General features: G+C 42.8%; 4 protein-coding genes across 18 annotated transcripts in view; 2 read left to right on the forward strand and 2 right to left on the reverse strand.

Moving 5' to 3' along the window:
- LOC6897882 (altered inheritance of mitochondria protein 21) overlaps window positions 1-8,139 on the reverse strand; it is a 30,288-nt gene extending 22,149 nt beyond the window's left edge. For 2 of the 12 annotated variants that reach the window (XM_015182734.2, XM_015182729.2), the window contains exons 1-2: window positions 7,630-7,893; window positions 6,639-7,083 (exon numbers count right to left, since the gene is read on the reverse strand). In XM_015182734.2, coding sequence (XP_015038220.2) covers window positions 6,639-6,695 — 57 coding nt within the window. In that variant the 5' untranslated portion in view covers window positions 6,696-7,083; window positions 7,630-7,893. Of the gene's footprint in view, window positions 1-6,638; window positions 7,084-7,629; window positions 7,895-8,063 lie in introns of those variants that run through there. The other 10 variants (XM_003736835.3, XM_003736837.3, XM_033376503.1 and 7 more) reach the window with 9 other exon arrangements.
- Window positions 8,140-8,536: 397 nt separating this feature from the next.
- Window positions 8,537-10,612, forward strand: ArgRS-m (arginyl-tRNA synthetase, mitochondrial). Its single transcript, XM_001359759.3, has 4 exons — window positions 8,537-8,679; window positions 8,740-9,904; window positions 9,963-10,329; window positions 10,394-10,612. The coding sequence occupies exons 1-4, from the start codon at window positions 8,647-8,649 to the stop codon at window positions 10,545-10,547; spliced, it is 1,719 nt and encodes a 572-aa protein (XP_001359796.2). The 5' UTR covers window positions 8,537-8,646; the 3' UTR covers window positions 10,548-10,612.
- Window positions 10,559-24,421, reverse strand: mRpS9 (mitochondrial ribosomal protein S9). Its single transcript, XM_001359760.4, has 7 exons — window positions 24,265-24,421; window positions 23,959-24,177; window positions 23,732-23,905; window positions 23,584-23,669; window positions 23,162-23,522; window positions 10,809-10,971; window positions 10,559-10,720 (listed from the first exon to the last, which is right to left on the reverse strand). Exons 1-7 carry the CDS (start codon window positions 24,370-24,372, stop codon window positions 10,629-10,631), a joined length of 1,203 nt encoding a protein of 400 aa, XP_001359797.3. The 5' UTR covers window positions 24,373-24,421; the 3' UTR covers window positions 10,559-10,628.
- wtrw (water witch) lies at window positions 12,877-23,128 on the forward strand. 4 transcript variants are annotated; one of them, XM_015182737.2, is made up of 4 exons: window positions 12,877-13,121; window positions 15,522-15,914; window positions 19,786-21,154; window positions 21,226-23,128. In XM_015182737.2, exons 2-4 carry the CDS (start codon window positions 15,796-15,798, stop codon window positions 22,732-22,734), a joined length of 2,997 nt encoding a protein of 998 aa, XP_015038223.1. In that variant the 5' UTR covers window positions 12,877-13,121; window positions 15,522-15,795; the 3' UTR covers window positions 22,735-23,128. The 4 variants fall into 4 exon arrangements, with proteins under 4 accessions (XP_015038223.1, XP_001359798.1, XP_015038225.1 ...); XM_001359761.4 differs by having other exon boundaries at window positions 12,878-13,121; window positions 19,807-21,154; XM_015182739.2 differs by lacking the exons at window positions 12,877-13,121; window positions 15,522-15,914 and adding an exon at window positions 17,070-17,589.
- Window positions 24,422-24,630: the final 209 nt, after the last annotated feature.

Raw genomic sequence — 24,630 nt, forward strand, 5'->3', positions numbered from 1 at the left:
ATCCTCTCATCCTCCAGCCGAATGTTTAGTCCTCTGCCGCCGCATTCTCTTACTTTTCCGCAAAACAAAGTCAAGTCATTATGCGATTTTGCCCAGCAACTGAAAGGAAAACTTTTCGCAGTTCTCAGCGCATAAAGATTATGCTCAGGCTTTGTGCCTGAAGTTGGCGCTATAAAACCGTAAACAAACCGGGAAAATGGTAAGACGGAAGAAGTATGCCTTAAATTAAGAGTTTTTTGTGCAGGTCTCTTGTTTCTGGCAGATTTTGTATGTGAATGTGCCTCAATTTGGGGCTTGGGGGAGCTAATTTGATTAATGGACATGACAATTCGGGTTTGGGTTTGTGGTCAAGCCATAAATTACATCACGGCTTACGTCAATGAAGTCTCTTTAGTTCTATGCACCATATTTCTCGAAAAGAACTTTCTGGCCAGACAAACTTTTATTCAAATTTCAGTCTTTTGGCAATCGAACGCAGTCCACACTCTGTGCTTCCTGGCTTTTCTTTTCTGTGGTGTCTGTGCAGGAAGCGGGCAATCGGAAGCGTTTATTTAGCGGCGATTTAGGGGAAAAGATTGGAGCATAAAACACAAAGACAGACAGAGAGTGACGCATGCATTTATGTGTATTTATTTTTGTATTTTAAAAGAACTTAAAGTAGATGAAATATACATTTTATTTGAGAATAATACATAGAATTACAGATATTTGGTATGGGTTCGGTAAAGAGCCTTTTAATATACTAGACATATTCCAAACGGGCTATCAAATTGTGGTTTTATTCTAAGATTCATTGAACTTTTTCTGTCAGAACTCTGACTTCTTTCCTTACACTTCTGCACTTCTGGGATTATTTATTTCTATTGTCATTTACGATTTGATCGCTCATGCCTTCCTTGTCTGGTAATACATTGCGCAATCAGCAGAAAACTTCGCTAGAACCATGGCTTAAACTGAGTTGAACTTCGGAGAACCTGCCACAGCGAGAGTTGGCTTATCCCTCAATGATGGCTGGCAATCGAGAACAACATGGGATGGACGAGAACGCTGGTTGAATGCCATTAAGACAATGCAGCATAAAATGGCACTGCAGCATACAGAATAGGAATACATACGAATAGGTATATATATACTCCTCCCTTCTTTCATGGCTGTGGGCAAATAATTGTCTATTGTGTGCGCTTATTTCTCTTATTCTTATTTTCGTATTTGTGCAGTGTATTTTCATTTTAGCTGCATATCAAATTGCGCCAAGACTGAAGGCTGTGCCACAACAATTGTTGTGGCAAATGATCGTAATGCAGCATGGCATTGGGAGGTAAATAATATGAAATTATAGCCAGCCAGCGAATGACAAATTGCCAGACCCAAGATGACATGTCCCTACAGACTCTAGCAGTAGTTTTTTCTTGTACAAATATTTGTCATAGAAAGAACTTGGTTTTGGAATTACTTCAGTTGAAGAGACTTCTGGTTAGGGAGTCCTTAGGCTTAGTGATAGTGAAATTCCTTATGTTGTTCCTGGGCAACTTCCAGTTAACTCTGACATCATTCCCAATACTTTACGGGCCTGCACATCCATACTGCCAGCCAATTGGCAATGGATTCTCTTGTGTTTGCCAAGACCCGAAAGCTAACACATTACTTATAAGCAAATAAGGTCAGAATGAGGGGAGGAACACACCCCTCCATGGCCACTTAAATATTTTACGCTTTTCTATTGTTGAGCAAAAGTTTTTTGCCCCGCCATCTTTTTTGTGCCCGCTGTGGAACGCATAAAAAATGCATACGCACACGGTTTCCTCGTATCGTTTATATAATGGGATTTCCACACACAAGCCCCCACTGTACATTTTTAGGTTTTTATGGAAAACGAAAGAAAAGCGCAGCAAGAGGCAGGTAACACTCTAAGCGAAATGCTGAAAGCGTTCAACATTTAACTTTTTATGCAAAAGAGTGCATATTTTTTGTGTTTTTTTTTCGGAACAAGTGGGCGTGTGAGGCTGTCAAGGATTGCAAAAAGGAAAACGAACGTCTGGATTATAATACTCGTAAAAATATGCAGTTTTTTGCAGAGAGGTGGAACGTGGAGGTGCAACAATTTCTAGCAGATTTAGATGTGTAAATAATAGGACATTTATTCAGGGAATTTAATCTTTAATGGGGGTTCAGCCAAACTATTAGAGCTTTATGAATAGGGATTATGCATAATGTTTGAATAGTTGAATAGTTGAGGTTTTAAATAAAGCAAAATATTGCTTAAACTATCCATGATTAAGTCATTAAAGAGGGATTAATCCAAGGAAACTGCCACTCCTGTCGTTAGCTATCAAAAAGATTGAGTATCTAAGTGATTGCTGAATTTCATGATCTATTAAGTTATGGTTTCCCAATCCCTTATATCATATTACACAGTCTGGGAACAGCCATTACACTGCCATAAACACCACCAATAGGGATTCCTTGCAGGACTCGCCTTGACGCCCAGAATAGCCTCCCCAGAACCGTCCAATGAAATTACTATCAACGTCAACAGCCTCATGCAACTTGGTCGTCAGCCAAGAGACCGAATACTTTTGGGGAGAGAGGAGACCCGACCCCTGAAGACTGCGTCACGACCGAGCCGGGGCGCCACTGCATATAGCACCTGGCAGGCTGGCAGGATGGCAGGCAGGCAGTCAGGGAGCCCGGCGACTGGCCCCGTAATCCATTCACTTGCGAAGAGGAAATTATTATAATTGCATTAGTTCCAAAGGCAGAAAATTGAAATTGAAATACGTTAGACGATGTCGGGCATGCCCGGATGCTGATGGATGGGCAGATGGATAGATTGGATGAGTGTTCACTGTACAGATGGCCAGAAGGAAGGGTTCTGCCTTTAAAGTTGACGTAATATGCCCTGGCTGAGGCGTGTCCTGGTGCCATATGGCACCCGTTCACTCGGTTAATGCCTCCTTTTTTTCTCGCTAAAAATTAATCAAAAATAATAGACTCTCTGGGTTTTTTCGCAGAAGAGGAGATGTCCTTAGCTCGTTTAATCAGATAAGACGGAAATCATCAGTAAATTGCTTATAATTGACATTAGATACTGATTACGTATACGCCGCTTGGGACCAGGCTTCAGAGGCTCCTCTTTAATGGGAAAAGTTCTGTTTTATGTGTGTTCTCTGCACTCTTTACAATCGCCTGACGTTGATGGGGACGGCTTGATAGACATTTCGTGCCTGTTCTGACGTTCGTGCGCAGTATTTTTAATGCCTGTCGATAGGGAAAATCAATACGGAAAATTATTCCTCTGATTAACACGGAAAACGCCAGTCAACCAACAACTAAGCACATGTCCAGCATATACATGTCGAAAGTCAGAGTCAAGGATCAATGGCCCATTAAAGCATTTGATCAATGAAAAAACCCTGCCACAAAAAGTACAACATTAAAGAGCCATTAAAATATTTGCTCAAAAATGCCGAAAAAACGAGTGGCACAAAAACGTATAAAAACTTCTGGGAAATGTAAAATTTTAATATGCCCTCTGCATGCGATTCTCTGATTTGCGTTGAAAATATGCAAATATCAAAATGAGAGAGTGACTGACGGCGGAGGAAACCTGAAAGTACAATCGAAAGAGCCGGAAAAGCGAACACAGAAGTGGGGGAAACTCTCGTGCGACATGTGTTTCAGCATTTCACCTGTCAGCAGAGGAGGAGGAGCTTATATAAAGCGCACTTCAGAAATGTTTGCCATTAGCTGGCGCTAAATTTCAGCTCTCACAGAGGCCGAACAGGAGTGTAGTTTACATTTTTGATTTCACAGAACCGAAAATGTTGACCTCAAGTAATTAGAAAACTTTTGTGCTCCTCCCATCCGTTGTGATTCATGGAGATTGCTGTTCAGCCAAAGAACTTTTCGTTCCTCCCAAATCCTCTAAGGATTCAGCTTTCAATTTGCTTCTGGCTTACCTCACACTTTGCCCAGTTCTCTCCATATTATGCTGCAGTGGTAGAAATATGCGCAAATTGCCTTCGTTAGATGCATTGAAATGGGGGACTGGGACTAGGACTGGGACTGGTACTGGGGACTGCACACTTTGGTAGACAATTGAAATGCCAAGTTTTCCATTATATAAGCATAAATGAAGACTTTGCACTGCAGTGAAAAGCTTAGAAATCAATCGCTTTTGAAGTGTGAAAATTGTTTGATTAGGTTTTTGTTTCTTTAAAGATCTTTGGAAAGTGGGCATTTGTATATTTCGTAAAGACCATTTTTCTTTCTTCAATCCACTTCCATCTATTCCATTTCCTTATATTCTTCAATCCACTTAATTTATTCTTCTCCATTTCTTTCTATTCTATTACTATGTACATCCCTTATTTATTTTCAAATCTAATTTCCTTTACGGATTTGCAACCATAAAAATATCTAATGGAAACACTTCTGCCACACTTCCTCCCACAAAAATGCCAACACGTACAAAAATATGTGCCAAAAAAAAAAAAAAAAGAGAGAGAGAAGACAAATGAATTTGGTTAGTATTCAAAGTGGAAAGTGGAAACTGTCAGGCAGGACGACTCATCCTCATCCTTATCCCCACAGTTTCCTGCTCCCATAAGATAAGACGAGGAACAAAAGACAGCAGCAGCAGCCCCACAGTCACAGCCACAGACAATGCTGCCATAGAAACCTCCAACAAGTGCGGATGTGGCTGCGACTGGGGCTTCAAGACTGTGGGACTGGCGATAAACCCAGCATAAGATACGAGTAACTGAAACTACTTATGGAGAGGCAGAAGCAGTTCCTGGGGCCGACGCCCAGCTGACAGCAGGGATCGATCCGAAGGAGCAGAGCCAGCAGTACAAGGAGCCCCCATATGTGCGGCCGAATCGATGGGCAACGACTGATGGACTGACTGGCGACACATAGCCGGCACTTGTTGTTGTTGCTGCTGCTGCTGCCACACGAGGAAAGAAGCAGTGGCGGTGGGGGGTGGCAAGGTGTTGCAATAAAAACTTTTGACTGCTGCCTTGCCGCTGATGTAATACCGCAAGGCAATTTTCCTTCACTGCTGTACGTCATATGGTCGAACAAGCGGCACAAAAACAACAAGAACTTTGAATAAAACGCCGGCTGAAAAGCTGCTCTCCCTCTCTGGGTGAGTACTCTCTCTGGTATTTCTCTCTCTCCCTTCCCTCCCTCTCTCTCTCTCTCTGTCTGCGTTGCACATGCGCGTAAAACCTTTTGTGTGTGGCTCAATGTGAATTTGTGTAAAGTTTTTTACTTTGAAATTGGCCAGCGAATTGCATTTTTCTTTTTTTTTTTTGCCTTCTCCCATCTATAGAATGCTCTTTCCTCTGACATGTTGATGAATCAGCTGTTCTGCACAGCCACTGGAATGGCCTTAGTGGAACTTCCTTCCAAAGTGAGTGAGTGAGTGAGTGAGTGTCGTGTCCATTCCATTGAGTGAGTGTTCCAGTGAGTGGCGACATTCATTTCGGTGTCGGTCCTGCTGCCGGTGGCTCCCCATAGTCCATGGGCGACCGTGGCACCCCGGCCGGCCGCCACAGCTGGCTGAGTACCCGTGCCCCCGGCCGCCGTGTGGCACCGCACCGCTGTCTGTGCCACAAGCCATATGCTATTGATTTTCTTTGGGGGGCGGTCTCCTATGCCTGCCTTTTTGGCCATTTTTCTTTGCCTTGGTCTTCTAGCCCGTGTTTCTCGGCTTACTTCGCCTTTCGCTGACGCGCTCGGTGTCGGCCGTAATGTCAGTTAATTTATTCTCCAGCCAGAGAATATATTTTTGTTATTTACTTTATGTCTTCACAGTCCTACAAATACATATATTCTTTTTGGTCTACTTTTCGCTTGGAGCTGAGTTCTGGCTGCAAAAGTAAGTACGAAGAATGTTGCATGACTCTGTGGCTCGGGCTTCGGCTTTGGGCCTGACTGTAATGACACTCCAAGGATTGTAAGGTGATATTGATCAAAGTTATGAAAGAACTGCCAGAAATGTGACCAAAGGGAAATCAAAAGAGATGGATGATGGCACCAAATGGTAGAATAAAAGAGGCGAAAGGATATTCCAAAATCATTATTCAGTAAATAGTGAATAATCACTTTATCCGACGCTTTAGAATGTCATTAGAAATACCGACCATCATTTTGTTGAATTATGAAAGTCATTATTTACGATTAATTTCACTAATGGCCCTGGAGAATGTACTTCTAACCCCAAAAACAAACCCAAAATGTAATATAAAATATTCATATATTTCCACCGAAATCAAAAATGCACCCTAATCCCACAATTCTTTTTGGTCGAGTCATAACTCAGGGCCCGGCTTCGGCTTCGAGTCACCCCATTTTCGAGGCACTGCATCCGCCATCGCCCACCCCCCAAACATCCCCATTCACTTGTCGCCTGCAAGATTGCAATAAAAATCCATTACAAACACACACACTCTCCAACAGAAGACAGACCCAACTGTCGACGATAAATCAAAAGAAAGGCACTGTGTGACGATATAAATGCAAATGTTCGCAGTCTGCAAAGTGGGCTAAGAGGCTAGCAGAACGAGACTCTTAAAAACAGTCGGACGAATATGGGCTTCAATTGGTTATAAAAGATTGGATGGGGAACTCACCTTGTCTACCGGCATTGATGGGCACGCTCTGCACAGATTCCAGAATGAGCCAATCATAGGGAAATGCTTTTGATGTTGTACCAGAAAATACAAATTAAATTCAACACGCGCACGTAGGCTTATGTATATTCTTCCTTCTTAAATTTTAAGTTTACTTATTTAATTGCTTTTTGCTTTTCTTTGTTTTGAGCTTTACTTTTGGGAGCAACAACCATATATGTATATGTAAACGGGGGACACAAAATCACACGCGCTTTCAGTTCGCTTCCGTTTCCGCTCTATCTCTATATATCTCTCTCGTCCTTTGCACTCCTCTCTCTCTCCCTTTCTCTATCACTCTCTCTCTCTCGCTCACTCTCTATACGCACACGCACCTGGATAATGCGTAGCGAAGAAAGTGCGTTTGTGTTATTGTCATAGGCCGAAAAATTGGATGAGATTTTGCCTGGTTTTTGAAAATGAAGAAAAAGGAGTGAGAAAAGGCATTGCATACCAGCAGGCGCCATTCAACGGTACTTCTGTTTTTACCGTTCTTCCACTGATGATCTCATGCACAAACACGCGCACACACCCCAGGGGCAGAACTCGTCTTCGAAAATTTTGGTATAAACCCACGGAATATCCTGGTAATTAGCCAATTAAAGGATTATGGCATTGGGAAAAACAATTTTTTATTGGCTATGAAAATCCCATAGCACAACACCCTCCCCTCCCACACGCTCGTTCTCGTTGTACTGCCTTTTATTTTTATGCCCTGGCAAATCGATATCTATTTTTCATGACAGCCCTGTGGTATGCAATACTTTTTTGCCGCCTCGCATTTGGACTGCAATTTTGCGATAATCTCTCTGGTTTTTCTTTCTTTTTTCTTCGGATATGGCCACTGGAGCGAGACTTTTTCGTGGTTTACCCCGTCGTGAAGGGGGGCTACTGGGGCATACAAAAACAACAACAACAATAACATATATTAGAGGTTCACAGGAAAACACACTTTTTCAATTTGAATTGAGTTTTGCACTGCTGCTGCTTGTGGACTCTGCTGGTGCTATGGGTATTGCTTCTCCTTTGGTTTTGCTTGGATTTTTTCACCGCAAAAACGTTGGCCACTCGACGACGGTACGAACACGACTGTGAACGTAAAGTGCTGAGTGCTGCAACGAGAATACCCAGCAGCAGTAGTGAAGCAGCCCCCCAGCGCGTCGGCGTTGGAGTTGACGCAGGGCTTGGAAGTTCTCCATCTCTCGGTAGCGAAAACCCGGTGGTTAGCGGGGTAGTTACCCGCTTTATGGAAATTTTGATTGGAAATGGGAGAGTAAACATATGTTTGCAGGGGCGTCGAAGTTCCAAAATATTTGATTGATCATTTCTCACTTCAAGTAGTTAAAAATATCGCACTTTTAAGGCCTTAAAATTAACATTCTTTACATTTATTTTAACATTTGGTAAACATTGTTAAATATTATACTTTTAAAGCCATCGATAACTTTTTTTGATCTTTTTACAACACTATACTGTTGGTATCGATTTCAAGTACTGCCTATCGCACAAAAATATCAATGTCTAACATGCAGAATTTTGCTTATGAATGAAACGAAACGTTTTATGCTTTTACCTTTTTTGTTAAAATCTTCGATCAAAGGGATTACATAAAATTAGCATTTCTTGTAGGAAATTGATTCATAAATCGGATTAAATTATGTGTACAGGGCTGAGAGTCTTAGCTAGATGGTATCATCAGATCAAATATCAACATCGAGTAATATGATTTCCGATCATAAACAGGGAACTATTAACCCTTTGTCGACCAGTAGGTATGTACATATTTAATCTGGCGTAATTTTAACGCTGTTCCGGTAATAAAGATCATGGTGTATTTATAGTGCAGACGAATGATAGGATGGATCTACAAGAAGAACTTACAAGCAGTATTTTTCAATGCGGTTGAACTCATGTCGCTACCTGTTTAAATAGAGGGGGGTAGATTGGGTTAAACTTGTTTACAAATGAAATGATACGGATTCGTCGCGCTATTTCCGAGCAGGTGAGCTCTTAAAACCATTAAATATCAGTTTATTAATTCTACGGAGACTCCTTCCTGTAGCTGCCGCAGCTGAAGAACATTTACCATGCCCTGGAAGTGCCCCTGAAGAAGCAGCAGCTGCAAAATGCTCAGCGACCGACTCTGGAATGGACTCTGCCGGCTTCCATTGCGCAACAGGAGCAGGAGCTGCTGGATTCCCTGAGGAGTCACAACTTCGATGCCACCTACATAGAGAAAGTGCGTGTAGTGCCCAGCGCTGGACGCAGTGCCGCCAAAGTGGAATTCCAGCTGCAGCCGCAGTCATTTGTGGAACAGCTACTCCGGAAAAGACAGCCGGAGGCTCTGCCACTCTCCCCGAGCGACGAGCATGTGGTTGTGGAGTACAGTTCCCCCAATATCGCCAAGCCTTTCCATGTGGGCCACCTGCGCTCTACGATCATTGGCAATGTGCTGGCCAATCTCCACCAGCATTTGGGATACCGCACCACGCGCCTTAATTACCTCGGAGATTGGGGTACACAATTTGGGCTCCTAGCACTTGGCGTTCAGCTGAACAATGTCAGCGATAAGGATATGCAGAGAGCACCCATAGAGACGCTTTACAGATCTTATGTGGCCGCCAATAAAGCGGCTGAGGAGAACCCAGAGATTGCACAGCGAGCGAGAGACCTTTTCACAGCCCTGGAGGCAGGAACAGACGACGCGATGGCCCAACAATGGCAGCAGTATCGACAGTACACCATTGAAGAGCTCTCGGGGGTCTACAATCGGTTGGGCGTCCACTTTGACAGCTACGAATGGGAGTCGCAGTACTCCCAGCAGCAAATCAGTGAAGTTCTGGAGAAGCTGCGGTCTGCAGGTCTTCTCCAGCGAGAAGTGGATGGCCGCGAGATAGTGGTGGTGGATGATCGACGCATTCCAGTGATCAAAAGCGATGGCTCCACGTTGTATCTGGCAAGGGATATAGCTGCTCTCCTCGAGCGTCACTCGCGTCTGCAGTTCTCCCGCATTCTCTATGTGGTGGACAATGGCCAAGCGGATCATTTCAATGCCTTGTTCAAGACAACGGCTGCCTTGGACAAGCGATTGAGTCTGGAGCAGCTGAAGCATGTGAAATTCGGCCGGATTCATGGTATGAGCACGCGCCAGGGCAAGGCAATCTTTCTGCGGGATGTCCTGGACGAAGCACGCGATGTGATGCGAGAGAAGCGTATTCAAACACAAAGTATGTAGCGGCAAAGCATCATTCTATAAGAATTCATTCTTGATAATCATTTTTTTAGCCACCAGATCGAATAGCTCTCTGGACGATGAAGATGTCTGTGATATCCTGGGTGTTTCCGCCGTACTCGTGAATGTCCTCAAGCAGCGTCGGCAACGCGATCATGAATTCAGCTGGCAGCATGCCCTTCAAGTCAATGGGGATACGGGCATTAAGCTCCAGTACACACACTGCCGGCTGAATAGCCTTTTGGAGAACTTCAACGATATAGACCTGGAGGACATTAGACCCGATTGGCAGCATTACAGGCAGGAGCCAGTGGATGCCTTGGATTTGCTGTATGAGCTGGCGCGTTTTGATCAATGCATTTGGCAATCCAAAGAGCAATTGGAGGCGTGTGTTCTCGTTAATTATTTGTTTGGTTTGTGGTGCGTATCCTTAAGAATCCTATATACCCAGAAGTATATAATCTGTTCTCTGTACCTCCACTAGCAATGCCACAAGTCGTGCCCTGAAACGTTTACCTGTAAAGCAGGAGAGCTGTCCGCTGAAGCAATCACAGCGTTTGCTGCTCTTCCAAGCCGCCAAGCGGACCCTGCAGCAGGGGATGCAGCTACTGGGCCTCAGGCCACTCAACCAAATGTAGAGAAGAAGACAGTCTTTAACATAGTTTGATATTTATTAAACATTTTAAACTGAAATGCAACGTGAGAGACCTGTGTCCGCCTTAGCGCTTCTTCCACGTGTACTTTCGACGTGCTCCTTCCTGTCCGAACTTCTTGCGCTCCCGCCGGCGATAGTCACGTGTCAGCAGACCGGCTGCAATAAAAGCATGCAACATAAATGGCAACAATTAGCGGCAAAAAGATAGAGCAGTAGAGGAGGGAGGTTCAGCATCAGAACTTACCCAGACGCATTGACTCAATCATCTCTTGATCAACGAAGCTGCGCAAACACATGGCAATGCCCCAGCGTATGGCACCCGACTGACCGGATGGACCGCCGCCTTCCACATTGGCCTCCACATCGACTTTGCCCAGCAATTCGCTGTAGTTCAGCGGGAAGAGCAGCTGAAAAGAACAGACCACAGAGGAAGCACGAATGAAAAGTGGGGCCACCGTTAGATGTCAAGTTCAGATGTCGCCCCCGAGGCATCCATTGTACTATAGAGATCTATATAATAGTTTTAGCTATACTGTGTTCCCCCGAATGCGACTGCGAATGCGGTAGAGCTTCCTGTACAACAATAGATAATGGGCCGAATCGTTAGCCAAATTAAATGTCTGTTAGCCGCAGCCACTGCAACAAATTGTTGCATGTTTGCCCTTGGGGGCGGCTCGTCAACTACGGCTAGTGTGAACTGTGCAATCTCTCTCTCTAACAGTAGGTGTGATGCAAATTATAAGTGCATTTGGCAGAGGTCTGGGGATAATTGCAGAGCCGCAGGCAAGGCTCAGAGGCACGCGCTGCCCTCCCAGTCGTTAATAGTAGGGGGAAATACAGAACAAATGTAGAAAACAAAAGTATTTTTAATTCAAAATTGTGTAACTCTTGAATGAAAGTTTTTCTCGTTTGTAAAAGTAAAGAAAGGTGGGTATAGTATCTATAAGTATGAAAAAAGAATGTTATTTCTGTGTTAATATTAAAGGATTCTTCCCTTCAATAAGCCACGACTTTAATTACATGAAGCAAGAACTAAATCATGGCTGATCTAAGACCATATAGGAAAGGCTCTGTCGGGGCAGCACTTCATATAGGGAATCGATTGATGGTTTCTGAGTATGCGAAAAGTATCTAGTAATTAATTCTGGAACATCGTAGTTAAATTCAGAGAAAGAATTATTGACAGAATGAAATAGCTTCTCAATTAATTCTGGAACATCGTAGTTAAATTCAGAGAAAGAATGAAATAGCTTCTCAATTAAATTAATCCCCCAATCACCTGCTAAATTCTGGGAAATCTTACAATTAATATCACATTTTTTGCATACATTAAACACCCCGAAAAAAAACCCACTGTGACGCCAGTTTCAAAGTTCACATAATCCCACAGATCAGATCACAACAAATCGTATTTCAAATTCTGAATTTGGTTTTTAGAGCGTCAGAGATCTGTCGATCCGATTGCGTGGGAAATAAAGTCCAAGCCCCCCTTGGCACAATGGTCCACGGCACACAGACAATAAACGTTATGATTAAAAAACAATAAACAATAAAAAGCTCAACAATCAAACGGGGGACAGGCAATTTTTTAACTCGTTTTTTGGTAAACCAAATTGACAAACGACAATCAATCAAATCAAAAGATTTTCGAGATGAGAGAGCGCCCGGGCAAATTTGTGATTTGTTTAAACAAATTGCTAGACAGATGACTTCACGCTACAGCGAGAAACATTAAAAGGCTTTAGGATTGCGAACAAGATTTTTAAATTAATGTACACACACAATTAACGACAGCAAAAAAAATGCGATAAAAATAGCAACCAATTTGCAGAAAATGTGACGAGGCGCATTCACAAACAAGAGATCAAAACTGGTTTCTAATCCCCAAACGCCCCCATAATCGTTAGGGGTTCCCGCAACCCAATTTCAGAACCAATTTTCTCAGAAAGATATGGGGGTGGTTGGTGGTTCCAAATTCTTTTAGGAACTTAAGGGACACCCTGCTTTGGTCTTCCCTCAGATATTTCTACTAGAACACTCTCCATCTTTCTCAAGATTATGTGGAGGGGTAAATTCTTTAGACAACCCGGCATTTTGCTGGCACTTCAAGAATATTCGCGGGTACCTTTTATTATGATTTAAATGAATTTTATAGTTTGACACATCCAACGACGACGACATCTTCGTGGGCTATCGTCGTCGTACAGCCGTAAAAGACAGTCATATTGTATGTCGGACTACATATAGTATATATACTAAGTGTACTGTATCTACATCTTCATTGACGCGTCGCTCGGGGGCTTAGTTTTGGACACAGAGCCGGAGACAAACGGAGAACAGAATATCATTTTGGCGCAGTTCTTTTTATCAGTCGATTCAACGTCGTTGAGCGTCCGCGTCTCAAGTGTCGGAAAATTTGTTGAAGGAAAACTGTCTATAAAAAAAAGGAATATCTTTCTTGGGAATAAAATGTCGCGTCGAATAATGAAGCCACGGCACTGGGCCTGTCATTAAAAGAAGTATCTAAAACTTGGGTCAATTTAAAGTGAAATATTAGGTAGAAAAAGGACTAAGAAAAGCGCAAGAAAATATTAGAGATTTGAATGAAGAAAGTTCTTGAATATTTCTTCGAAATTCAATTTAATTAGTGGTGACAGATCTATTAATCTGTTGTACATAAATTTAATTAAAATTGTATTAAATTAAAGACGAAAGATAATGAAAGATAGATCTATAAACGTGTTCTAGAGCAATCTATTCATTTAATTAGCTACAATCATTGAAATATCTGCACAAATAAACGCTCTTTAGATCTGTGATAATACTACGAAATGGAATGGAAAGCCCCGCTCATGAATAACAATTGAGATTTGTTTACTACGTTTGTTATCCTTTAATTGGTGCACTATGGCACACAAAATTCAATTGCAAACTGCATGCACACATGAGAGATAGATCTAGTAGTAGGTCTATACTCTATGTACTACATCTCTCTCTCCCTCCGTATCTGTCTCTGTCTCTATATAACCGACTGCGGGCATGCGATTCAGGTTCAAGGGCATTATGAAAGCAACGCAACAAATAAAAACTTAACTCGGGCCAATGCGTTTGCTCCGGCCCCCCTCTCCCCGACCCCCTGGACACAGCATTGTATCCACAAAAGAAAAAGTAAGAAAATAAGAACTCAAATTGATTTCAATTATAATTGAATCAACGCTCGAGCGATAAGAAATACACGAGAAAGTATAGTAAGCGACCGACGAGTACAATCGTCCGTCCGTCCGATCGCTCGATGGCGTCGCAGTTTTCCCAAAATGGCCGTCGCCGCCGACCAGCAGCAAAATGGCGCTTCCGGGCCATCCGTCGATCGGCAATTAAAATCAACAACAAAAGCGTGCCGCTCCGTTCCGTTCCGTTCCACTCTCCGATAATCATTTGCTCTATTTAAAGCATACAATACAAAGGGTCTTTTTTTTCGTACCTCCTGGCTTTTTGTCAGTGCGAAAAATTCATCAAAAATGTATTAATTGTTTGCAACTGCAAACTGTAATCACACGGGGGCGTTTTTGTTAAAACCAATATTTGTTTATGATGTTAGCGACTTTTGGACTCGACGCGAAGCGACTCCCTTGCCCCCCGCACCTTGTGGCCACAGACAAACGATAACCAGCAGACCAAAACAGATCGATCTCCTCTGGTCTATGGAGCTCCGAAAACTGGTTTCTCAACTACGCACAGAATTTGATTAATTTGCTCGCATAATTTAGCCAGCCCAGTCTCCGATCTTTTGGCCTGCCTTGTTTATCACCAGATTTGTCCAATAAGTCAGCAACAATTTTTACGCAAAGAAAGTTTTTCAGTTGCCGGGCAAACAATCTCAACTTCTTCTTTTTGTTGAATGCCGATTGTTTATGTGTTTTTTATTTTTGTTTATATTTTTGCGAAACGGGTTGAAAAGATTCCCAGAAATTCTTGGGGGTAATACGATGCCAGATGTAAAATCCAGTAAATGGAACCTAAACAAGCTTAACGCTTCGTTGGATAATTGAGATTTCAGACAACAATTAACTCGATTCTGTGCCAATAAGCTGTGAAAATATTAGAAAATTAGTTCGTCATAGTTTTCCACAGCTCTGCTTACAGTTTTCTTCGGGCATAAGACATCTAAAGATATACATATATATATTTAAACAATAAATAAAATAATCTAACGAAAAGATAAGCCAAAGATGAGATTAAGATAAGAAACAGGAAATAAGAAAGAGATTAAAATAGAAGCACAACAAAAAGAAGCAAAAAAACAGCTCTTCAGAATATATACAAAAATCTTTTAGAAAACTTTTCTTAACTTCCATTCTCAAACCGCTCCTGGACTGCGTTTAGAGGAATTTGCACTCCACACTGAATGAATAAGTCTGTAAACTTTGCCTCTCTCTTTGACATAAATTGTAAATAATCTGAACAAACAAAAAGCAAGCAAAAAACTTAAGCAAACATAGTGCATGGTTGGGGTCCAGAGAGGGGCTAATAGTACTAGAAAAAAAGGCAGAGAGACATCCCCCTTTGACGAGAACCAGTAGCACTTGAAGATAAATCTCCCCAGATTGTCTGGCTATCACTATGATTATGATGATGCTATGATGATGCTGGTAGAGGCGGCTTATCGCTGCGTCAAATGGCAGGCAGGCGCTTAGATAACAGACCAACAACCGCCAAACGAGTGGAGTGGAGTGGAGTGTCGCATTCAACGCAAATCAGAGCCAAAATTTGTAGACAGAGTCCAGAGCCTTTTACTCTTAGTTCTCCCAATCGAAAATAAACCCAAAGTGGCCTCATATTTGTGCAGATATTTAGAAGAAAGTAAACTGGAAAGATCTCTTTCATTCAGTTGGACTTGGACGCTCTGCGGGAGCGATCAACCAGCCTATAAACTTTCCATCCAAACTATCTTTTGCAGAGACTCAATCCAGTATGAAAATTGGGCTATAAATTAACGCTTCGATCCCCGTTTGGAAAGTAACACTGTTCGTTTATTTATTGGCAATTGCAACGCATCGACAACGGTCTTAGCCCAAAGTGCATTGAATTCCGTTGAGTATTTTAGCGCATTTTTGCGCGTTTTGATTCACCAACAAAAAGCAACGACGACAGAGACAAAGACAGCGACAGCGACAACGACAACGAGAACGACAACCAACCATCGACTGGCCATCGTCATCGCCGTCAACACCATGGAGAATCTTGGCTATAAGGAGGGCAGTACGAAACCCCGTCGCATGACACGTTCCATCAGTGTCGTTACCAAGACCGAAGTGGAACAGCCGCTCAATGAGAATAATGCAAATAACCGGTAAGTGCCACCGATTCGAAAATAAAACGAAGTGGAAGCCAGCTTCTGCCTCTGTTGCAGTTTACACTGAAACTTTACAGATCTTATATGTAAGACTCCCCCCGAGATAATAGCAATAATACAGAATATGAGAATGTGTTTGCCAAAACCCGAAAAACAAAGACACGGAAGCGTTCTCATGATTTATGTGACAAATTGAATAAATGGCAATGGACCTACAATCAAAAATAAAGTAAAAAAGATCTTCTACCGAGAGAACAACAACCTTTTTTGTAGGGATTGTTTCTGGAAAGTTTTCACGTGCAAAAATTACATTAGATTAAAATTTGAATTACTTCACAAGCCAGCAGTCGAGTTAATTATTACGAAATTGTCATTGAACGGGAACAAAATTAAATACAATTACTATAATAATAAAATAAATAAAAACCAACCAAAGTGTAGGAGAAACCAATTTGTAAATCGGCTTTTCTTTACATATTTGGAACGTACAAGGTTAAAAGGTTAAAAGTTTCTCTTCAAAACCCCTTAAATACCATGGAATCAAGGCAAAACTGCCTATATATCTTATTTTTTCCTTTTTAAAACACTAAAAAGCAGCTTTAAAGATATCTCACAATATTAAAATTATATTTTGCTGGTTCTTTGTTAAATATTTTTCCATTTATTGCACAATTTATCTTTGAAAAAATTCCCAATTTAAAGCGACACTATTTTAAATATCCTTTTACTAAAGAAAAGGGGAAAAAATAGGGTTTGAAACTATGGAGAACTTTTGGGAAACAAAATTCCATCAAACCATAGAGATCTTCAGAGCTGAATAGAACCATAACCATAAGACTTTTTGGTGATACGTTGCAGGGTTATTACCCCTAAAAATCTTTCATCGAAGCAAAGGATCTTCTAACAAAGAAAATACCCAAAACTTGAAAACTTTCCAAAGACCAACTCTCAAAAGCCAAAAAAGATTTCCACACCCACTCGAAATCACAAATAATTTACAGATGATTTTTGGCCATCTCTCTCTCTCTCTCTCTGTGTGTGTGTGGAGCTCTCTCCTCTATATAGGGTTCTCTCTACGAGATCTCTCCGCGATTCTCTCTGTAGTTTACCTCTCTTTAAATCTCGATTGACGACTTAACCAACGGCTTATGGTTTTTCATCAAGCTCTCGGTCCGGTCAGTCGGCAGTCGGTTTTGGAACAACAATGCAGGCGGACGCGTTTGTGGCTTGACTGAAAATTTAAACGAAAAACCTAAAAAGCTAAAACGCGTTCGTAGTGATTATAAAACCAACAAAAACGACACACACACACACACACTCACACAAAAATTGAAAAATAGAAAAACTGTAGAATAGAAACAAGCAACAACAAAACGGAAGTGAAAAATTCGCGTTTTTTCACACAACATTTTTGCATTTTCCGCCCGTTAGAGATGAACACAATTGTATAATCACCACAAAAGGCTTCCATTGTAAGCCACTTGTCCCGTTCCGTTCCATTCCGTTCGACTACAACCCCCTACCACCCCCTTTTCGATCCGATCCGATCCGGTCCGTAGTCCGTATGGCATTCGGCGGTGCTTTGTCTCCCATGTATTTTGGAAATGAAATTAGAAATTGAAAATAGCTCATTGGCGAATTGGCATCATCCGTGGATATGGCTGCAAACGGTGTACGTATTTTAAATGTGAGCTAAAGAGAGAGAGAGTTAAGCTAAGTGATCAACAAAGAAAAGGCAGGGTATCCAGCCCTTACCCCCACTGTAAAAGCCACCCAAAAGTTATACAACAAGTGCATGGACAAGGTCTAAAATTATGCAAAAAATAAAATACATATCAGCCATAAAGCGACTCAAGCTTTGGTCTTGGACTTCGCCAGAGATCACAGCCGGCACTCGGACAATCCATCAAAAAAAAAAAACAACAACAAAATATATCGCCAAAGTTGGCATAACTCTGAAAGCAAGAAAAATAAAATAAAATAAAATAAAATTATTTAAAATTATGCATGCTCTCAACAAACAAAACAGAGTCTCGAACTCTAGTGCTCTCAGTGCCATTTACAAGCAATGAAAAACAGATTTACAATCTATTAAAAACAGAGATGAGACCCAGACAACTGCGACTTTATCTTATGCTCCAAGTTTTAATTCAAAGTGTATGAATCATTAACCATTCGGAAACTAATGGTAGAACTGATAAAAACATATGTCTGTAAACAGTTGGAGAAGTTTTCTGAACAAAAGCAAACAATTCAGAGCTCTTAATGGACTTTTAAGAGAAACAAAGCCGAGACAAAGACAAAATATGTCAAAGATCCTTAACAATTCGGTAACTAATGGTATAAATTTTTTGATATCAAAACAAAGAAAATAGTGATTTTTATACCCGATACTCAAAATGAGTATTGGGGTATATTAGATTTGTGGTGAAAATGGATGTGTGTAACGTCCAGAAGGAGTCGTTTCCGACCCTATAAAGTATATATATTCTTGATCAGCATCAATAGCCGAGTCGATTGAGCCCTGTCTGTCTGTCCGTCCGTCCGTCTGTCCGTCTGTCCGTCCGTCCGTCTGTCCGTCTGTCCGTCCCCTTCAGCGCCTAATGCTCAAAGACTATAAGAGCTAGAGCAACGATATTTTGGATCCAGACTTCTGTGATATGTCACTGGGCCAAAAATATTTCAAAACTTTGCCCCGCCCACTTCCGCCCCCACAAAGGGCGAAAATCTGTGGCATCCACAATTTTAAAGATACGAGAAAACTAAAAACGCAGAATCGTAGAAGATGACTATATCTTCTAGAGTGCAAAATCTGAACCAGATCGTATAATTATTACAGCCAGAATCACGAAAACAATTTCACTCTTTCTCGCTCTGTCTCACTCTAACACACAGGTTTCATGGTCGGTTTTGCCAATTGCAAAATATGAGTTCAAGGATCTCAGAACCTATAAAAGCCAGAGCAACCAAATTTGGTATCCACACTCCTGTGATATCGGACCTTGACCGTTTCATGTCCAAATTTCGCCACACCCCCTTCCGCCCCCGCAAAGGACGAAAATCTGAGGCAACCACAAATCTCAGAGACTATTAAGGCTAGAGTAACCAAATTTGGTACACACACTCTTTTAAAGTGTCACTATAAAACGTATATCTCAGAATTTCGCCCCACCCCCATCCGCCCCCACAAATGACGAAAATCTGTTGCATCCACAATATTGCAGATTTGAGAAAACTAAAAACGCAGAATCATAGATAATGACCATATCTATTAGATTGCTGAATCTGGATCAGATCAGATCATTTTTATAGCCAAAAGGAAATCAATTTGCAGTGGCTACGCAGCGCCCGACGTCACGCTCAGACTGATTTTCTGTCTCTCTCGCACACACTCTTTGTCGTGTCGCTTAATATTAGCGCCATCTGCCGGAGGAGAGCCATACTGACTTAGTATCGGGTATAACTGTAGAGTTGCGGTGTCCGCAGCAACTCACAACGTTCCCCCTCGTTTAATATGGAGAAATTCTTAAAAAAAAATGAAATTTTTTCTTATAGTAAAACGGCAAAATGGAAGAAAATGATTATTTTTAAGTGCGGAAAATTGAGTAATTAATGGTATAACTTTGATGATCTTTAAATGTGTTTCCAAATAGTAGCTTGGAAGGAAACGAATTTTGCTCGTTTACCAAAGATATATTTATAGTTAGCCAAAGACATGTTTTGAATAAGTAAACTAATCTATACCTTAAAGTTCTTTCTACACCAAACCCCCCACTTGTTTCCACTAATGAGCTAAACGTGTGTCAAACCCGAGACTAATTAAATTTCTATGTTCCACCAATACAAAACTATCTTTCACTAATCATAGAAAAACATCTCTTCAACATAGCTTCAAATCGATTCCACCCAACCTGATGGTGCGATGGCGGAATAACAACACGGACGCCATGATCGAAGCCCAGTATCCGACAGCTGGAGAATTCGAATACATGGAGTGTGGACCGTCGCCGCCGGCGGAGAGTGCACCGTCAATGTACGACAGCTTCGAGGAGCCCACCAGCGAGCTGAGCGTTCAGATCTGCAATGATACGCTCCGGATTAGTCTCATCGATCAGATGAAGAGCGCCACCGGGCGAGTACGTTTATTCGAGGACATTGAGCAAGGCAATGTGGTGGCCGAGAGCACGAAGACGCACTTTGAGTCCGCCTCGAAATTGGAGAAGAATCTATGCTATTTGTGGGCCGCGTTCCTCAAGCGATGGGACCTCATCGAAGGCCTGATGGAGGTGGGAGCCGATCTGCACTTTTGCGATCAGAATGGCATCTCCTCCATGCATTTGGCGGCCTTCAGCGGATGCCTGGCAACGCTGGGATTGCTCGTCTCCAAGGGAATGAATGTGAATCTGCAGTCCAAGTGCTATACCCCACTGCATTGTGCTGCCTTTGGCAATGCCGCTGAGGCGGCCAAGTTCCTGATCAACAATGGGGCCGACATCACCAAGGACACCAATAAACCGAACTGCGAGGAGAGTCTCCTGCACTGCGCCGTGCGTTCGAATGCCCTCGAGTGTCTGCAGATCTTCATAAGCGAGGGAGCCGACGTGAACTCCCTGAAGCCGAATGGCACCAATGCTATCCATTTGGCCGCCGATCTGGGCAATATGCAGTGCCTCGAGGCCCTGCTCAATGCCCCCAATGCGGATGCGAATGTGAGGATCTGCATTCGAGAGAAGGAGTCGACGGCTCTGCATCTCGCTGCGGATGAGGGAAACGTGGAGTGCGTGGACCTGCTGCTGGCCAAGGGCGCGGATGCCAAGTTAAAGAACCATCGAGGCTTTACGCCGCTCCATCTGGCCGCACGCACTTCGAGCCTGGAGTGCGTGGAGTCGCTGCTGAGGAACGGGAATGCCGATGCCAACGCCGAGGACTTTGATCATCGCACGCCGCTCCACGCGGCGGTGGGAAAGTCAGAGAATGCCTACGACATCATGGAGACGCTCATCCAGTGGGGTGCCAATGTCAATCACAAGGATATCTACGGCTTTACGGCTCTCCATTTGGCTGCGCTGGATGGCCTCGTGCAGTGCGTGGAGATGCTGATATTCCATGGGGCAGATGTGACCACCAAATCGAAGAAGGGCACATCTGCACTCAACGTGATCACCAGGAAGACACCCTCATCGGTGGCCATGATCCGACAGAAGTTGGATGCAGCCATCACGCTGCATCATTCACAGGTGAGTTGCGGAAGCACACCTTCATGCGGCAAGATTACAAGTAATTTAATATGTGTGTTCCTCCCGTTTAGGATCCTGTCAATCGTGAGGTGGAACTGGAGCTGGACTTTCGCCAATTGCTGCAGCATTGTCATCCCCGGGAGATTAGCTATCTGAACACCTTTGTCGACGAGGGCCAAAAGGAGATACTAGAGCATCCGCTCTGCTCCTCCTTTCTGTACATCAAATGGGGAAAAATACGAAAATACTACATTGGACGCCTGATCTTCTGCTTCAGCTTTGTGCTCTTCTTAACGCTCTACGTGCTGACGGCTCTTGCCCACAATTGCTACAATGGCAGCAAGGATGACAATACGACCATTCAGGCCCAGGAACTATGCCAAAAGCAGTCTATCCTTGGGGATATGCTGCGCAACAATCCGTTTGTGATGGAAATGCAATGGTGGGTCCTGGTGGCCATCACCATAGTGGAGATATTCCGAAAGGTTTATGGCATTACGGGCTACTCTTCGTTTCGACATTATGTGACACAAGTGGAGAACATAATGGAGTGGTTTGTGATCACCAGCGTTTTTGTCATCTCCTACATCTACACGAACAAGACGTACACCTTTCAGAATCACATTGGCGCCTTTGCTGTGCTGTTGGGTTGGACAAATCTCATGCTGATGATCGGACAGCTGCCAGTGTTCGATGTCTATGTGGCCATGTATACCAAGGTCCAGGGGGAGTTTGCCAAGCTCTTTATGGCCTACTCTTGCATGCTGATTGGCTTCACCATTAGCTTTTGTGTGATCTTTCCCTCCTCGTCGTCATTTGCCAATCCATTTATGGGCTTCATATCGGTGCTGGTCATGATGATTGGCGAACAGGATTTATCGCTGCTGATCAACGATCCGGATGGCAAAGATCCACCCTTTCTGCTGGAGGTCAGCGCGCAGATCACCTTTGTGCTGTTTCTACTCTTTGTCACCATAATCCTGATGAATCTTCTCGTGGGCATTGCAGTGCACGATATTCAGGGTCTCAAAAAGACGGCTGGCCTCTCAAAGCTAGTGCGACAGACGAAGCTCATCAGCTACATCGAATCGGCGCTGTTCAATGGATATCTGCCAACTTGGTTGAGGAATCTCTTGCACTACACGGCCTTGGTATCCCCTCAGGCGTATCGCGTTGTCTTGTGTGTCAAACCGTTGAATCCAAGTGAGAAGCGCCTGCCCAGGGACATTCTAATGAAGGCCTATGAGGTCGGAAAGATGCGTAAACAATTTGGACACACCATATCCTCGAAGAATCCGGCAGAGAACTATCTGTCCTACAAGAACAAGTACAACAACAGCACGAGTAATGGCTGTGCCTCAACGGGCTATGTGCTGGCTGGCGATCCCGACCCAGATGCGGGACAATTCACAACGCTAACGACCAAAATCGATGAGAATGCCGATCGCATCGAGTTCCTCACGCAGGAGATACAGGAACTAAAGCAGGCCCTCATATCGCAGCAACAGCAGGCGAGCAAGGTGATCGATAAGCTGCTGATTGTCATTTCCAATCAGCAAAAGCAGAATCTGCGCAAATAGTTGCTAAAAGCATTTAGTAAAATGATAAATTATTCGATATATATATATAAACATATGTTTAGAATTGAAGATTTAGATGTTCCCTCCTATTGTGTAAGTGTTTTTGACCCCCCAGAAGATTGTTGATATTATCATAGAAGAAATTTTTGATATCTGTATACTATATACATATATATAGCCATATACCACACCATATTCTATACTATACCATACTATACTATATACTATTATATATATACAACACTATCTGTAATCTAGAGTTTAGATACATTAGCGAAGGCGAGCAGTTTTGATGTGTGGCTGGTTCTAGGCTGTGTCTTTTGTTGTTTCGAAGAAGAATCGTTTAAATCATAATTTATAATATTAATAAATACATATGCTATATCTATTGTTACAAAAAAAAGTCCCCATCCTTCCATCCACTCACCTGTTCCCTGCTGTTTTCGTCCTCAAAGTAGGAGACATCCTGGCCATTGATGCTGATCTTGCCAGTGCCGGGCATTCGTACGGTGACATCCGCACGGGCCGTCTTGCGCAGACACTCATAGGTAGTGATGTACTGACGTCCCTGCTCGTCGATCTTTGGCTTTGGTACCTCCAGCTGCTTGGACTGGTCCATCAGGGGCTTTAGATAACGTTCAATAAACGCCTTGCTCTTGTAGGCGTATGGCGAGGCAATCAAACGATCCATTGAGTTGGAAAAGTTCGTGTATTCAATGTCCGCAATGCTCTCCACCAACTGCGTTTCCAGTTGATCTTTGGGCAGAACCTGGAAACCAGCGATTTCTCTGGCAAATAACAAAAAATTCGTATGATAAAACGTTTATGTAATGAACTCGTGATACCTACAGCTTTTGGTTTTCATCAGGCTTTATGCCACGACGCAGCATGCGCTCCTCTAGTTCGTACAATTTGTTGGTTTCCTCCACAATTTCCTGGAATTTTACCAGATAAATATGAATTCTAATTAAATTAACATCAAATCAAGTTAACTCACATGTAGAAGCTGAAAGAAATTGGGTTTTCCCGTGTAGAACATGCTATGAAACGGCCTGCCCGTCTCATCGAACTCTGCTGCCTTGCGGGCGGGAAAAACTTCCTCTGGTGTCTTCATGGCGGGCCTTGCTTTTGGATCGTACAAACCAGAGGGAAACAAATACGATATGGCCTCCTGCAAAGCACATTTCGTCAGTTAAATACCATATCCGAAAGAGATCTACTTACATCGATGTCTTCCTGGGTAAAGGTCTCGGCATCGGCACCCATCATATTGGCCAAGTGCCGCTTGCCGATTTGGAACTCCAGGTGCTGCGTTTTCATGAACTCGTCGTGCTCGGTGGCACGTTTCAGATAGGCCTTCATGGCTTTGCTGACCTTTTGCTTTTGAATAGCCGCCGGTGAGGCGTGGACCGTCACTTCTGTGGCATATGAAGCCTCCGCCACCTGAGAAGGTTATGCAAACGTTTGGCATTATTGAAGCAACCGAATTGAGCACATAACAAGCTCTATATCTGCACTAGATCTACTTGCCGTCTGGCCTGCAGGCAGGGCCGTTGCCTTGCACGCATTTTGCAGCAGACTTCTGTTAGTTTTTACTAAATTTAAACCAAAAACACGGAGGGCCATGGTTTTGGACATATGCACCGGTGTGGCCGCGGATTTATCGTTAAAGTACACCGTCCGACCCTCAGAAATATACCAAAATATACCATCTCATTTTAAAAATATACCGTAAATATACGACGAGCTCAAGTTCTATTTTACATATTCCTCGTTTTTGATATTCTTTGGAATATTCTCAGCTATATAGAACATTTAGTCATGCCATCATAATTTTATACGATTGATGAATCAATTTTCTATTAACAGGTGTATTCTTAATACTTGCTTTTATTG

The sequence above is a fragment of the Drosophila pseudoobscura genome, chromosome 2 (assembly GCF_009870125.1).
Source record: "Drosophila pseudoobscura strain MV-25-SWS-2005 chromosome 2, UCI_Dpse_MV25, whole genome shotgun sequence".
Lineage (NCBI taxonomy): Eukaryota > Metazoa > Arthropoda > Insecta > Diptera > Drosophilidae > Drosophila > Drosophila pseudoobscura.